The sequence below is a fragment of the Panthera onca genome, chromosome C2, assembly GCF_046562875.1.
Source record: "Panthera onca isolate mPanOnc1 chromosome C2, mPanOnc1 haplotype 2, whole genome shotgun sequence".
NCBI lineage: Eukaryota > Metazoa > Chordata > Mammalia > Carnivora > Felidae > Panthera > Panthera onca.
Window position 1 is genome coordinate 93,817,219 of NC_138347.1, and position 16,469 is coordinate 93,833,687.

The window sequence follows — 16,469 nt, forward strand, 5'->3', positions numbered from 1 at the left end:
TCCACCCTGAGATTTGCATAAGGCAAGTAATCTCTTACACAACAAATCGCTTACCACAGCTAGCCGCTGAAGGGAAGGACCTACAAAGGGCTAGGATTCAGAAGAAAGTTTATTCAGCACATCCTGTCCTTCGTGCTCAGAAGTCCAAACCCGAAGAGAGCTCCAAGTCTAGTCTCTGGGTCCCCCAACTCTGTGTGACCTCGGACAAGTGGCTACACGACTCTGAGCCAGTTTGTCTTGGTTAACACGATGATAGGTTCTAGAACTGCGTGAGGTTCTTCCCAGGTGCGCACTGGTCTCCTCTCTGGTCGGAACACAAATACTAGGTCTTTCTTTCTTTCTTTCTTTCTTTCTTTCTTTCTTTCTTTCTCCTTCCTTCCTCTCCTTCCTTCCTTCCTTCCTTCCTTCCTTCCTTCCTTCCCTATCTCTCTTTTGGAGATCTCTCTTTTGGAGTGTGCCGGTGGGGCACACTCGCTTCTTCTTCCCACAAGGTCCATAACCAACTCTTTACCCCTTTTTGAGGAAAAACTCAGGTCCGGGCCACTGAAGGCATTCTCCGCGCCACTCCCACCGTCCCCGCCCCCGCCCCGGGTGTGACCTGTCCTTCTGGACCACTCTAAGCTGACAGCGCCCAAGGCTGGAAAGAGAGCGCCTTTCGCTCCCATTTCGCAGTGCCGGGTCTCCGAGGCCGCCACCAGCCGGGACACTTTGGGGAAGTGCGAGATGCAGAAGGGGCGAGAAGACGCAGGAGAGGCGGGACTGGCAGGGCTTCCCCTGAGAAGGTGAAGGTACGCGAGTGGGGGCCAGCCAGAGGCTAGGTTTGGGGGAGATAATGGGGAAAAATAGAGGTGCCAGAAAGAGCGGTGGGTCACTCGTCCTCACCACCAGTGCGTGCGTGCGTGCGCGTGTGTCTCCCTCCCTCCCCTTTTTCGCCCCACGCTATCAATCTCACCTCCCTGCGCTTCTGCCTCTCACTTCCCTCTCTTTTCCTCTCCAAGCATCCTCCCCGCCAGCCCGCGCCGCCTCCTCCTTCGCACTCTCTCGCGACCAAAGGGACCCTCTGGGGCCAGCCGGATCCAGCCTCTCAGGGCAGTCGCATCCCAGAGGCTGTTAAGTGGGAGCCCGCAGCATGTGGAACGCGACGCCGAGCGAGGAGCCGGGGTACAACCTCACGCTGCCGGACCTGGGCTGGGACGCTCCCCCCGACAACGACTCGTTTGCCGAGCTCCTGCCGCTCTTCCCCGCGCCGCTGCTGGCCGGCGTCACCGCCACCTGCGTGGCACTCTTTGTGGTGGGCATCGCGGGCAACCTGCTCACCATGCTGGTGGTGTCGCGCTTCCGCGAGCTGCGCACCACCACCAACCTCTACCTGTCCAGTATGGCCTTCTCCGACCTACTCATCTTCCTCTGCATGCCCCTCGACCTCGTCCGCCTGTGGCAGTACCGGCCCTGGAACTTCGGCGACCTGCTCTGCAAACTCTTCCAGTTCGTCAGCGAGAGCTGCACCTATGCCACAGTGCTCACCATCACCGCGCTGAGCGTCGAGCGCTACTTCGCCATCTGCTTCCCGCTGCGGGCCAAGGTGGTAGTCACCAAGGGCCGGGTGAAGCTGGTCATCCTGGTCATCTGGGCCGTGGCCTTCTGCAGCGCCGGGCCCATCTTCGTGCTGGTCGGGGTGGAGCACGAGAACGGCACCGACCCTCGGGACACCAACGAGTGTCGCGCCACCGAGTTCGCGGTGCGCTCCGGACTGCTCACGGTCATGGTATGGGTTTCCAGCGTCTTCTTCTTTCTGCCCGTCTTCTGCCTGACTGTGCTTTACAGCCTCATCGGCAGAAAGCTGTGGCGGAGAAAGCGCGGCGAGGCGGCGGTGGGCGCCTCGCTAAGGGACCAGAACCACAAGCAAACCGTGAAAATGCTGGGTGGGTCTCAGCGCGCCCTCGAGCTCGCGCTCCCGCGTCCTCTCCTCTCCCCTTGCCTTCCCCCCTTTCCCCTTCTCCCGGAGCCTCTACATCTTTCCCCTGTTTTTCTCAGTCTCAATCTGTAGGTCTGTCAGTTACTCTTTCCTGTTTCTGTCTTGAACTCTCTCTGGTTTCTTAGTTTCTCTGTGGTGTGTGCGTCTCCCTCTTTCTCTCTGTGTTCTGTTTTTTGTTCTGTTTTTCTGTGTCCCCTGCTCCTCCCCCCACAGCCCCAGTACCTCAGGGTCTCCATTCTTTCTTTTGTTCTCTATCTCTTCGTGTCTTTCTTTTGGTCTCCCTTTTTTTTTTTTTTTTTTTTCAGGAAAAGATGCCCCACCTTTATATTTCCCTTAAATGAATGTTATCAGCCCAGAAACACTGCCTTAAAAATGAGATATTTCATAAAAGTCTATTGTGGTCTTTAAGTGTTAAAGGTGAGGTTAAGCTTCCTGCCTCAATTTGTGGATATCAAGTTGCATTTAAAAAGTAGGGTGGGGTGGGGGGAGGAGTAGGCATTGGATCTAGAAAGCATTTAGTGGTAAATTTAACCAAAGACATGATCAATGTGGGTAGTTCTGTCGGAAATGATTCATTTTTCTTTCAATGTTGCGGTAGGCTTTCTGACCTGCATTTTTTAAAGATAATTGCATCAGTTCAGTTTACCCTGCTGCTGTTTCTTTTAGCTTTGAAAAGAAGTCAATGACAAATCAGTGCTGGAGTCTCCATTTGTTTTTGTGACCACCTGTTTCTTCTGGTAGGATAGTCCAGAATAAAGCAGGATAAGTTAAGACATGCAGGCTTCCCACATGAGAAAAGATGACTTTGCGTGAGCTGACAGGACTTACTATCCCTCCCCAAACGGTCCTTCCAAGAGCATTGAGGTGCAGTATCAGGCCTTGAGTGCAGTGCCTATTTACTACATAAATTTAAGTATGTGTGTTCAGTACAAGTGAAGTGATACAAAAATGCGTTCACATACAAGCAAAATACTGATTTTACTTGCTCTGTCAAAACCAGGGTCTGTATGTTTTATTATTCCTCGCTATAGTCTAACGTTTTGTATTTGTTTACCTATTTAGTGCTTCTTAGAAGTTCCAGGTTGATTTTGTATTTGTATTTTTATAGTTCCTGGAATCCTGTATATTAAAGGGACACAGTTTTTTCAAAGAATGTGAAATTTTTTCATTTTCTAGACCAGTGATTCTCACAATATGACTAACACATTGCACACCTGCTAGTGACCTCCAGGGGATTCTAATATTCACGTTGCTACTGTGGCAGTCAGTTTTGAGGAGAAGTTTAGTAATTTCCTCCAGTTTTCTTTTTAAGCTGTTGACTATCCTCACTGTGTCTCAACAGCAACACTAATTTTCTTTTGCCTTGACATTATAAAGGGAATCACTAAAGTGGTAGAAAGACTAAAGTCTTATTTTCTGTTATTTTTCCTTTGACTTCTGAATTTTAAAAACCTAATCTAGAAATTCAGAGGTCCTGGGAAAAATCATCTGGCCTGGGCAAAATGAAGACTTGGATGGAGGATAATCAGCGTTAGTTGCTTTCACGGTCACTTATGCCTATTGTACGTGGCAGAGCATCGTCCATCTGAGAGGTTCTCAATCCTGACTGCATGCATATTCAGTCTTCTGTGAAACTTTAAAAAAGAAAAAAGAACAGAAAAGAAAAAGGCAGGTGTCCTGGTCTCCTTCCTAGGGTTATTAATTTTGTGAGTCTATAGTACATACAAGGAATCTGTGCCCCAGGAACTCTGATACCCACCAGCCGTTGAGTGTAACCACTGTACTTCATGTGTGTCTGGTTGTATCTAACACATGTGAAATGGTGGACTCTCGTGAACAAGCTGTTGTGTCAATATGCCAGTCTAGTCACAAAACCACTCAAACAGTTGTTAAGTAGAAATGATCGGGAAGCTCGATAAAAATGGTTGAACTGTTAGTCCAATCTTGGTTAAAAAGTAGCAATAGGGAAAAGCAGAACGTAATGTTTCTCTGAAATCAATGGTCATACTATACATAATCAAAACAAAACTGTGTCTTCAAAATAGAATGTGGCTTGCTATGACATGTCTTGAACTCACGCTCTCTCTCCCGTTGTCCTTTTAGCTGTAGTGGTGTTTGCTTTCATCCTCTGCTGGCTGCCCTTCCACGTAGGGCGATATTTATTTTCCAAATCCTTCGAGCCTGGCTCCCTGGAGATCGCTCAGATCAGCCAGTACTGCAACCTGGTATCCTTTGTCCTCTTCTACCTCAGCGCTGCCATCAATCCCATCCTGTACAACATCATGTCCAAGAAGTACCGGGTGGCAGTGTTCAGACTTCTGGGATTTGAACCCTTCCCCCAGAGGAAGCTCTCCACTCTGAAGGATGAAAGTTCTCGGGCCTGGACAGAATCTAGCATTAATACATGACCGAGCACATTGCTGAGCAAAGTCATCGCTTATTCTAAACCGGAAGCCATAGCACAGCAGAACTTGGGAAGAAGTTGAAGGTTAACTTTGGAATTAGGAACACATAGAGCTGGAAACAATTGAGAGGAAAGAAAAGATAGAACTTGCAGCGTTCTATTCGACTGCACGCTCATCAGTGCTCTCATACACTATTTCTGCGTATTCACTGTCTATGATTTTGCATTCTGCTGTTGGTGCTAGCAAGGACTTGGCAATTTGGAGAAAGGAGGGTGTGCAGAGGGGCAATTAGGGTACTTTGTACTGTGTAAATACTAAATCTGATTTACTTGTTCATAATGATAAAAAAAATTTGATCAAGAGAATGACATTAAAGTGAAACATTTAAGACATATCTTTTAACTACTAGCAATTTTCATATAGCTCCAGATCAGTGCTGTCCAAGATAAATATAATGCAAGGTACTTAAGTAATTCATATAAAACGTATAAATGAGAATTTGACATTCTTTTTTTTTTTGGACAGAGTCTCTCAAATGTTTACATTTACAATGCACCTTAATTTGGATGCTAAGTTTTCACCAGTAAGACTGGATGTATTTAGGGTTCATGAAATTCACAGATGAAAAAGTAGATTCCATAAATCTAAGTGGCCCAAACACACCTAAAGGTTTTCCAATAAATAAACTACTGGAATTTTTAAAATTTAAAGTGAATTAAAATTAAAAATTCAGTTTTTAAAGTTGCTCAAGCCACCTTTCAGATGTGGTTAGTGGTTACCATATTGGACAGTGCAGCTCAGGAGTATATGTGAAATTATTGTTAATCTTATAAAAAATGTTTACAAATAAAACTCATTCCCTGAAGTGTTTTTTAATAGTGAACTTAGCATAGCAGAATGTTAGAGTGGTAAACCTTCAAAATTACACCTAAATGCCCTAGTCTTCATGCTTGGAAGAAAATGGATATGAAATAGAAGAGGCCTTTTTAAATTAGGTTGAAGTACATGTGTATTTATATATTCAGGAAATGAGACTTTATAGAAATTATAGAAAATCACAAACCGCCTTATTTGGCTTAACAAAAATACTTAAGCCAATCATAAGGCTTTGCTTTGTGAATAAAGGAATAATTTATAACTTACTCTGGAAAGCTTACAGGAATTTAGTGAACATAGACATTTGTCAAGTGGTGAAAAATTTAGAATCTCTTAAATGCTACCGCTTATTGATATTCAAAACTTTAAAAAATCTTATAGCCATTTATTTCAAAATGCCTATGCCATGTCCTGTCTCCAAATTAGTTTTGCTATTTCCATCTCACTGCTTGCCTGATAGATATGTTTACTTGGATTCCCAGTCTCCCTCTGATTCATACTTATGAATGATTAAGCACCTTCAACTAAATATTGAGCATTTTGGTCATAAAACTAAACTTCTCATTTGTATTGACATTGCTCCCTGCATAGGCAACTCTTTGCATATTTATATTATCCTAAAAATTATTTTGTCATAATCCTGTATAATATTAAGCCATAGAAGCAATTCCTACATGAAGTTATTGGTTCAACTATGGAAGTGCATGAACCAGTTAGGGAAATTATTGCCATGATTGATTTTCTCCCCTACCAAAAGTAAAGATTATTATGCTGAAATAATTGACTATTCATCTTAAAAAAATGAAAAACATCATTACAATTAGAATGATTTCTGGGGAAAAATATTTTTGAAATCCTTCCTGACACTAAAATTGCACCAATTTAGTCTAAATTCAGAACTTTCACAAATTGATTAGTCAGCTACTTCTTGGGAGTACATCAATATTTTAAAAAATACTCTCATTCATTTAAGCCTATGAGATACTAATTAGGTCATTCAGCATTATTGTCCTAAATAGGGTCCAGCAAATCCCAAAGATGTAATTCACTTTCCCAAAACCTTAGAGTTTTTGTCTACAAGTATATCCTATTTGAGAGAAAATAAGCAAAGAAGGCTTGACTTCTATCACACAGCTGATTGCTTTGGAGAAAACCACATCTAACTTTTAATTTGTTACCTACCTATTTAATGGTCTTTCCTGTCTTGTGAGTTCAGCCTACAGTCTCAGCCTAACTCACTTACAGGGCATAGTTTACATAGCAAGGACCACCAATGCCCTTCATTGGTGTTGATGAGCAAACTCAGAGATAATGTTTAGAGAAACAGGTCTTTAATTTGCCCTCTTGTATCATTGCCTTTTTTATTGTTTGTAACATCGTATCATCATACTTCATAAATTGTTTAAGACTCAGGGAAAAGAGGAACTTGCGATGAGGAAAATTGTTTCTAAAAGTCTATCATGTCACAAACGTTTAGTATGTGCCTGGTATATTCTAAGCTCTACAGACTCATAAGCCAAGGATTTTATCCTTAATGAGCTCATGATCACTTGTGTCTTGTGTTGCAGTAGATAACTAATAAATGTCTTTAAGTTATGAAATAAACATCTCCAGTTGACCCTGAATCAGATTATTCTCCAGTATTTTAAGGGGTTATTCATCTCCCTGTATTGTTGTGTATTTGGTTCAAAAGAAGTTCAAAATGGGCTGTTGCTACACAAACCAGTCAAATGTGTAGATGCACGTAGTATGTCTGCTGGCAGTAATTACACTCACAGCGTCCTTCATTAATGTAAGGCAAGTAAAGGAATTGGTTTCAGTTTTAATCTGTGTTTCCATTTTCCTGGTTATCCAGCAATGAGGCATCTGTCACTATACCTTCCACCAGGTCACAGAATCAAGGGTTGGGTCTTTTTCATTATAGGAAGTAACTGTACATGACTAAGAACTTTTTAATAATTTCTTTAAAGAAAACATTCTTGCCATGAGTTATTTAAAATCACAGTTTTGTGGCACTGAGATTAAGAAACACTTCCAATGACTGGTCAGACTTGGAAACCATTTCTTTATGGTCACGTTCTTACTGCAGTGAAGGTCGCAGCGATGAGATTTTTCTTGAAACACAGGCTATTTGACTCTAATGCATTTCTTAAGAGGCTGAGATCATTACAAACAATTTACAATTGTTAGTTAACATCGGCAATTTTTGCTATAATTTTTGGCTGTTTTTCATTTAGCAATATACTCGAACTTAGTTTAAAACAACAACAAAAACAACCTATCACAAGACTGGTGCCTGAAAACACTTGTCCTTTAAAAAACAGTGTGTGTATCTTTAAAACGTGACATACATGTACACATATATCAACATTTCTTCTCACATTGTCTAAATGATTAGAACAGAGCTTTCTGCTTTCAGAAACACTGTATCTAGTGTAAATAATGTCATTAAAGATAAAGATTTTTAATGATCCTCCCATGATTTCTTTGCAATTTAATTTGCAACACTGGCGAGAATCTTTCCAATTATAACTTAACTAGATAATTAGTAACCGATGTTAATTCAATGAATTGATAACACAAATATTCTTTATCTGGAGAATAAGCTGCAAGTCAAAATCAACAGAAGGGGATGTGCTGGTGGCAAAGGCCAACCACTTTAAGCTCACGTCACTTATTTATTCATATTAAATGAATTCAGTCATATTAATTCTTGGCAGTAATTGAAGTTTGGAGCAGGTGAGGGAGGAAGTTTGCCTAAGGCTTATTTTGTGTTTTTTTAAAAGATTTTATACAAATCAAATGTCATTTAAAAAAATTTTTTAATGTTTATATCTTTTTGGGAGAGAGCACAAGAGGGAGAGGGAGACACAGAATCTGAAGCAGGCTCCAGGCTCTGAGCTGTCAGCACAGAGCCCGACGCAGAGCTCAAAATCTTAAACAGTGAGATCATGACCTGAGCCACGCGAAGTCAAATATGTAACCAACTGAGCCACCCAGGTGCCCCAATTGTGTTTTTCCTTTTGAATGCAAACTCTTGAAGGGTCTTGGAAGCTAGTCATTTTTGGTTGAGGAAAATACCCTTAAAAAACCAAAAACCAAACCGAAACAAAAAAGGCTGCCAAGCCTATGTCCCTCCCAATTGCCTGGATATTTGCTGGAATTTCAATTAATGTTTCACACTATGACATAGTATACCCATTGCACAAGGGGCTACCGACTGTTCCCAAAACTGGTAAACCAGTAAATCCCTCAGAAAACATGCCTCACACAACTGCTCAGAAAGTTCTACCAAAATGTTTTCAAATGTTCCTTCTAGAAGAAGTCTCCCTGTACTCACCCTCTACCCTCAGCCCCACAGAAAACATTTGTGAAGAATAGTTTGAAAGATTTTCTGTGATTTTTAGTATCTCAAATCCAAACATTTCTCTGGCTCAAACAACAAAAACACTTATATTTAACCCTTTGAGCATGGCACGTTTACCACACTAGAGAGCACTTGCTCATATAAATAAATCCAAGCAGCATAGTCTCCTATTTCACTCATAACCTGCTGTGTTCTACGTAATGTGGAATTTACAACTTTGTTGATTTGTGTTGTTACAATGTGTCATGTCACTACTGGTATTTTGATTTGTGATTCTTTTTATTTAAGGCTTTTGTAAATGTTGAGGTGTTTATTCTAGCTCATACGTCTTATGAAATTAGACACTGGTTTTCCTTCTTATGGATGTTCTAAACCAAACAATAGCTTAATAAATATATTTTAAAAGCCTATAGATAATTTCTTCCATGTGCAGTTATAAATCTTGGTGTCTGGGATATTTTGCCCCTACCCCTATCCTAGATTCAATTCTTCTTTGTCCTTTTAATTTCTGAAATAATGTATTTTGCCACAATGAGGAGGTGTTTATTATAGTGAACATTATTTTCCCAAGGACTCCAATATTTAATAATGAGTGAAACAATTTCTAGAAGAAGAGGTGGCTTCTAAGCTAAAAGTCGAGGACCCTGTGATGGACTGTAATCCCCATGCCCTCTTCACTTCTCTGTCCCTTACGGTCTGTAATCCCCAGAACCAAGGGTGTTGCACCTGCATGGTGCTACCCTAATGTGAGACCCAAAGACCACAAGCTCTCTGAGTCAAAGGCAGACTTCCTGTACATCTTGCATACAGCAGTCAGCCCCTCACTGAATGCTGGTTGCATAAATGAAGGTTTAAAGACTGGGTATGTGTTACCTGGGCACTATCTTCTAGACATATGGATTCCTGGGACCAATAAAATTTAAAACTAAAATTGGAGGACCAATAAGGTGGCCAACTTTAATTTGCTGATTAAATGATTTTAAAATACTCTACTACCTATTGCCACCATCCTTTTTTTTTTCTTTTTCTTTCTTTTCTTTTTTTTAGAGAGCGAGTGGGGGAGAGGGTCAGAGGGAGAGAGAGAAAGAATCATCAGCAGGCTCCACACTCAGTGCAGAGCCCAATGCAGGGCTTGATCCCACAACCCTGGGATCATGACCTGAGGTGAAATCAAAAGTTTGTCGCTGAACCGACTGAGCCACCCAGGTGCCCTGCCGCTATCATTATTTCTACTTAAGAAGAACATGAGAAGTGAATAAAGGATAATCATAGTGTGAAAGTTCAATGTATTCGTACACATACGCTATTAACATGAGAGTTAATTACAACTTTAAGGCAGTATCTGAGTTAAAATGTACAAATAATATCTGGCAATAATTAATAATATAGTAAAGTAATCCTACATGAGATACACTTTTATTGATTTGCTAAGGCCCTTTCCAGTGTCTTCTGACCCCTTCTGTCCACCCCTCCTTCAATTCAGTGTCAGCCATTGCCCCTCACATTCTCTCAGTCCATCCCTGTGTCCTAAGTTCAAAAGAGGAGACTGACTCTAAGGCCGAGAGAGGAGAGGTTAGCATGTCTGCCTGGGACTTGGCAGGTCTCACATTCCGAGGCCAGTGTTCACATGCTGATTGTTCCTGGCCTCCTGACTCATAATCCATCATCAGTTCCCGACTTCATAGCCAGCTTCCTTCAAGGGGTCGTCAAAATAATTATAAATCAATACACGTCTCCTGAAGAATAGCTGGACAGTATGTATCAAATACATACACATTTTGCATATTTCTTGATGCAGTAATTGCACATCAAGACATAATTATGGAGGAACACAGAGATTTACCTGTAATTGTGTTCATTGCATCTTGTTCATAGTTGTGAAAACCTGAAAAACTCTAATGTTGGAGAATAGGAAATTGGTTAAATAAATCCCAGCAACGATAACAGTTAACCTGTACGTAGCACTGTGATACATGCTTTCAATTCTTTTTCACATATAATCATCCCAACACACCTAGGAGGAGGTTTGATTATTATACCCATGGGTGTTGAGGGGGTAACTGAGGTGAGAGTTTTGTCACATGGCCAGGAAATGGCAGAGCTAGAAATGGACCCCAGACCAGCGAGGTTCTAGCGCTTTCACTTCCCCTATTCTAGAGTACTAGGCAGGCATTAAAAATGATATTGTAGGCTGAGGGTCACATTGAGCTGCAAGGTGCTTCGGGGGTGTCTTTAGGACTCAGCACCATGGCAGAAGACATCAAGACCAAAATCAAGAACTACCAGACTGCCCCTTTTGACAGCCGCTTCCCCAACCAGAACCAGACCAGGAACTGCTGGCAGAACTACCTGGACTTTCACCGCTGTGAGAAGGCGATGACTGCTAAAGGGGGTGATGTCTCCGTGTGTGAATGGTACCGGCGTGTGTACAAGTCCCTCTGCCCCATATCCTGGGTGGCAGCCTGGGACGACCGCCAGGCGGAAGGCACGTTTCCTGGGAAGATCTGAACTGGCTCCACCCACCTCTCCTCCGTACTCCATCCTTCTCCTAGGGCAGTGAAGGGGGACCTGGGTACATGGTGATCCCCACCCTGGGATCCTGAAGCATGGCTTAACTAATAATAAATACTCATTGGAAAAGTGAAAAAAAAAAAAAAAATGATATTGTAGGAGGGGCACCTGGGTGGCTCAATTGATTACGTGTCCAACTCTTGGTTTCAGCTCAGGTCATGATCTCACGGTTTTGTGAGTTCGAGACCCTCCGTGGGCTCTGCGCTGGCAGCATGGACCTTGCTTGGGATTCTCTCTCTCCCCCTCTCTCTCTGCCCCTCCCCCTCTCACATTGTCTCTGTCTCTCAAATAACTAAACTTAAAAAAATGATCATGTAGGAGAATTTTAATAATGTGGGGGAAATGTTTACCTGCTATTAGTAAGTGGAAAAAAAAATACTGTCCCATCTTGTAAAGGAAAATAAAGATGTTCACAAAGCCAAAGACTGAAAAGATCCAGCAATATAAAAGTATTAACAGTGTTTCTCTGATCTGTGAAAAGACTTTCCTCTATTTTTTCCACTGTTTCTACAAAGAATGTGTACTATCCTTGTAATAATGGCAAATAGCAAACTGCATTACAACAGTTCAGAGGTTGGCTTCCCTCCCAGCCCTGCTCTGTTCTTACACTTTTCTCTGCTTTTTGCCTCTAGCAACTTGGGTTTGCCTGGTTTCTCTGAGGAGTATCATCCTCAGGATGACATCTTCCATACCCAACACTAACCCCTGCAGCTCCTGACTGGGACACCTGCTCTTCCAGGGGAGAAAGTTACAGAGAAGCGGTGGGAGAGGAAAGCCAGCACTCATCAACTAGGCTTACATTCTAGTTCTGGAGCTGCATTGCTTTGGGCAAGTTCTTTATCAAACCCATGAAAAGTACCAAAACCTAGCAGATGCTTATTAAATGGCTGCTATTATCATTTGGTTACTTGGCACAGCATGAAACAGCACCATGGTGTGCCCACCCTCCTAGGTTGTCTAGCCGAGGTGTCCCACAACTTTTTTGACCATGTGCAGATATTTAGAGAGGCTGGTAAGAGCAGCTGCAAATTTAACAATGCTGGGTAATTGCTTTGCCCAGGGTGTTGACAAGCCTCTGTCAGGTTTTCAAAATACAGCAGACATATTTTGGAGTGAACCCTTGGACCCTCTCTCCCAGGAGACATTTGCACCTCTACTTATGGAATAAAAAGATAATTTCAGACTCAGTCAGCAAGGGGGAGGAAGAGAGGGAACAAGAGCTTGACAAAATCCGTTTCCTGAAAGTATACCTTTCTTCATGGCCACATGTTCGTTATATTGGCATGTGTAACTGCTTCAGAACCTTTTTTTTTTTCAAGAGAGAGAAAGTGAGAGAGAGTGCAAGCACAACCAGGGAGGGAAGGGGGAGGGGGAGAGAGAGAATTTCAAGCAGGTTCCAGGCTCAGCACAGAGCCCCAGATGGAGCTACATCTCACCACCATGAGATCATGACCTGAGCCTAAATCAGGAGTCCAATGCTGAGCCAACTGAGCCACCCAAGTGCCCCTCTTCCAAACCCTTATTAAAAAAACTTTTTTCTTTCAGAATTTACTTCCTAGGAACAAAGCATGAAAAGTGAAGTATGCATAGGCTTTGGAGCTAAAGAGTTACAGAATTCTCTCCTGGCTTAACTATTAACCAGCCATGTGACACAGGGCAAAACTTAGCATTGACCTCTCTGAATCTCAGATGATTTAACACTACAATAGGAACCATAAGAGTATTTGCTTTTTGTGGTTTTTGACAGTTTCAGTGACATAATTTATGTCAAGGGGCAGCATTTGGCACATAGAAGAGCCCAATATACGTTAACTCTTTTTATTACAGCAACCTATTAGGTTGTTTAGAATTTACAATTTCCAATTTGAGTTTCTTTAAAGCAGAGAAAAAACCCAAAACGTGTGAAGAAATTTGAATGCAGAATCCTTCTATAGTTTTAGTGTCTCCCAACCTCAATTTTTTTTCTTTTTAAATTTTTATTTAAATTCTACTTAGTTAACATACAGTGCAATATTGGTTTCAGGAGTAGAATTCAGTGATTCATCACTTACAGACAACACCCAGTGCTCATTGTAATAAGTGCCATCCTAACACCCATCACCCATCTAGCCCATCCCCCACCCACCTTCTTCCATCAACCCTTAGTTTGTTTGTCTTTAAGAGTCTCTTATGGTTTGTTTCCCTCTCTTTTTCCCCTCTTCCCATATGTTCATCTGTTTTGTTTCTTATATTCCATATATGAGTGAAATCAAATGGTATTTGTCTTTCTCTGACTTATTTTGTTTAGCATAACACATTCTAGCTCCATCCACATTGTTGCAAATGGCAAAGTTTAATTATTTTGATGACTGAGTAATATTCCATTATATGTACACACACACACACACACACACACACACACACCATATCCTCTTTATCCATTCATCAGTCAATGGACATTTAGGCTCTTTCCATAGTTTGGCTATTATTGATAATGCTGCTATAAACATCAGGATGCATGTACCCCTTTGAATCTATTTTTATATCCTTTGGGTAAATACCTAGCAGTGCTATTGCTGGGTTGTAGGGTAGATTCTATTTTTAACTTTTTGAGGAACCTCCATATTGTCTTCCAGAGTGGCTGCCCCAGTTTGCATTTCCACCAACAGCGTAAGAGGGTTCCCCTTTCTCCATCCTCGCCAACACCTGTTGTTTCTTGCATTGTTAATTTTAGCCATTCTGGCAGGTGTGAGGTTAGTTATCTCATCAGGGTTTTGATTTGTATTTCCCTGATGATGAGTGAAGTTGAGCATCTTATCATGCATCTGTTAGCCATCTGGATGTCTTCTTTGGAAAAGTGTCTATTCATGTCTTCTGCCCATTTCTTCACTGGATTATTTGTTTTTTGGGTGTTAAGTTTGATAAGTTCTTTATAGATTTTGGATAATTAACCTGTATCAGTTATGTCATTTGGAAATATCTTCTCCCATTCCATAGGGTGCCTTTTAGTTTTGTTAATTGTTTCCTTTGCTGTGAAGCTTTTTATCTTGATGAAGTCCCAACAGTTCAATTTTCTTTTTGTTTTCCTTGTCTCTATGACGTGTCTAGTAAGAAGAGGGCAAAGAGGTTCTTCCTGTGTTCTCCTATAGGATTTTGATGGTTTCCTGTCTCACACTTGGGTCTTTGATCGATTTTGAATTTATTTTCGTGTATGGTGTAAGAAAGTTCCCCAACCCCAATTTTGACAGTTTTACCCACTGCTAATTAAATGAGCTCTTTGGTGACTTACTTTATTGAGACTTTCCAAAGAATTCAGTGTAGTTTTCCAAGAAATAATGATTCTCTTTTTGCAGTCACATTTTATTCAACTTATATAATTTAAATCAAGTAATTAGAATAACAGGGGCACTTTGGCGTAGATAGATTTGAGAACAAAAAACTCAGTTGGTGGAGAAGAAGTGCAGGAGTGAGCTAGAGCATGGCCTTCTGGCACATGACACATTCAGGACCCTTGACAGGGGAGGAAGGACACTGGATCCTAGCAATCTGATTAAGAACACTTCTAATTCCTATGTGAAAGCACTTCAAATATAGTAACTTTTTGGCTCCATTCAAACAGAATAAGTCCTAGTGCAGAACACATTACAGATTGTCTACAGTCCTAGGGGTTCTAGAAGGTTTCATGCTGTAGGCAAACTCCCATCAATTGGTAGTAGGCTCCCAGAAACTTGGCTAAGGAAGGACATTAGGGAGACAATGTGTCCCTTTTGCCTGTGACAGTACGGGTTACTCCTCCTGTCTAGGCATCCCATCTGGTTTTGCATTTACGATGGATTTTTCTTTCTTTCTTTAAAAAAGATTTTTTTAACATTTATTTATTTTTTGAGAGACAGAGAGAGATATAGCATGGGTGGGAGAGGGGCAGAGAAAGAGGGAGTCACAGATTCCAAAGCAGGCTCCAGGCTCTGACCTGTCCACACAGAGCCCGGCACAGGGCTTGAACTCATGAACCACGAGATCATGACCTAAGCCGAAGTCGGACTCTTTTTTTTTTTTTTAAGGACTTGTCATTAATAGTCGCGTTAAAGAAAGCTTGGGTGCAGTTGTCAGACCGCCAGTTGGTATTTCCAGCTTCTGCCATAATCTTGTCTAGGTGCATGTGTAGTGCATGCTCAGTGAACAGAGCTCTCTCCTTAACACATAGTAAACTGAGAGATGACCAACCCATCTCTATTCCCACTAAAGCATGCAAAACACTTCCTGAAAGAAAAAAAAAGTGGACTTTGATACATACTGTAAGGAAAGTCAACTTCTTCCTATCTCAGGAGTGGTGGCAGGGGAAATATTTAAGCATTTTTGTTGTTGTTGTTGTTGTTTTCCTCCACTTGTGCCTTTGCTCTCACTGTAGTCTTAAAGATGCATACTCACCAGGCTGCCAGTCAGCAGGGTCAGTGGGAAATGGGGAAAATTATAGGAATATGTGTAATAAGTCCAGGAAATAGAAGCTGAACAGTCCTCATGTAGAGCACACCCTAAACACTCTTGTTACAATGGTAACAGGCTTTTAACTTTGCTCTAAATCTGCTCGAGTCAGTAATTATTTTAAGAAAACTGTGCTTGAGCCAATAATTTAACACATAGCAAGCACTGCAGAAGATACATTTACATTTCAGCATGTGAATGTAAATAATTCATTTAAATAATTGTTCTTCAAATTAATCTTAATCATTTTTGATTCTGTAGTTTCTTGCACATGCACCAAAAGTTCATGACAGCTGTTACTGTGCTGGTTCTATTGTCAGAAAATGATCTTGGCCCAAGGTTGAACAAGGCCAATTTTATATCCATGCTTTCAGACACTTGAAATAAAAGATTATTTAATCTCACTAATGGGTTGAGTTTTCTCGTCCAGTTGATGAAGTTGAAATAATGCTTTTGGGAGTCATTTTGCCAAAGTGAAACATCTTATGTTATTGAGAATAATTGTAATTTTAGTTAAGCTTTTCCCCATGAAGTTAAATGTATTCATTTTGGAATGATAATACAACTCTAATTTTGGTGAGGCAAAGTGCCATGATAAAAATAGTACTCTTACTAAAGTTATGAATCTTATGGAACAGACAGCAGAACTTGGAATTGTACTTGCATAATTACAATTCATCCAAAGAAGTTGTGATATTCCACGAATTAAAATAGAAGGTATGTTGCCAAAATTTACAACACACACACACACACACACAAACTGAGACACAAAATAAAATGTCTCAGAATGGTAGTATTCATTCTTTCTCTTTTT

General features: G+C 41.3%; 2 protein-coding genes across 2 annotated transcripts; both read left to right on the forward strand.

Annotated features, from left to right (window-relative positions):
* The first annotated feature begins 749 nt into the window (after positions 1-749).
* GHSR (growth hormone secretagogue receptor) lies at positions 750-4,448 on the forward strand. Its single transcript, XM_060637957.3, has 2 exons — positions 750-1,922; positions 4,079-4,448. Exons 1-2 carry the CDS (start codon positions 1,130-1,132, stop codon positions 4,381-4,383), a joined length of 1,098 nt encoding a protein of 365 aa, XP_060493940.1. The 5' UTR covers positions 750-1,129; the 3' UTR covers positions 4,384-4,448.
* Positions 4,449-10,814: 6,366 nt separating this feature from the next.
* LOC145715736 (cytochrome c oxidase subunit 6B1) lies at positions 10,815-11,263 on the forward strand. Its single transcript, XM_081796548.1, has one exon. It carries the CDS (start codon positions 10,871-10,873, stop codon positions 11,129-11,131), a length of 261 nt encoding a protein of 86 aa, XP_081652674.1. The 5' UTR covers positions 10,815-10,870; the 3' UTR covers positions 11,132-11,263.
* The last annotated feature ends 5,206 nt before the right edge of the window (positions 11,264-16,469 follow it).

Excerpts from the sequence above, each read along its gene's own strand:
- GHSR (XM_060637957.3), top strand. The coding sequence starts at position 1,130 with ATGTGGAACGCGACGCCGAGCGAGGAGCCGGGGTACAACCTCACGCTG. Across the intron at positions 1,923-4,078 it reads GCAAACCGTGAAAATGCTGG|CTGTAGTGGTGTTTGCTTTC; the intron begins GTGGGTCTCAGC and ends TTGTCCTTTTAG.
- LOC145715736 (XM_081796548.1), top strand. The coding sequence starts at position 10,871 with ATGGCAGAAGACATCAAGACCAAAATCAAGAACTACCAGACTGCCCCT.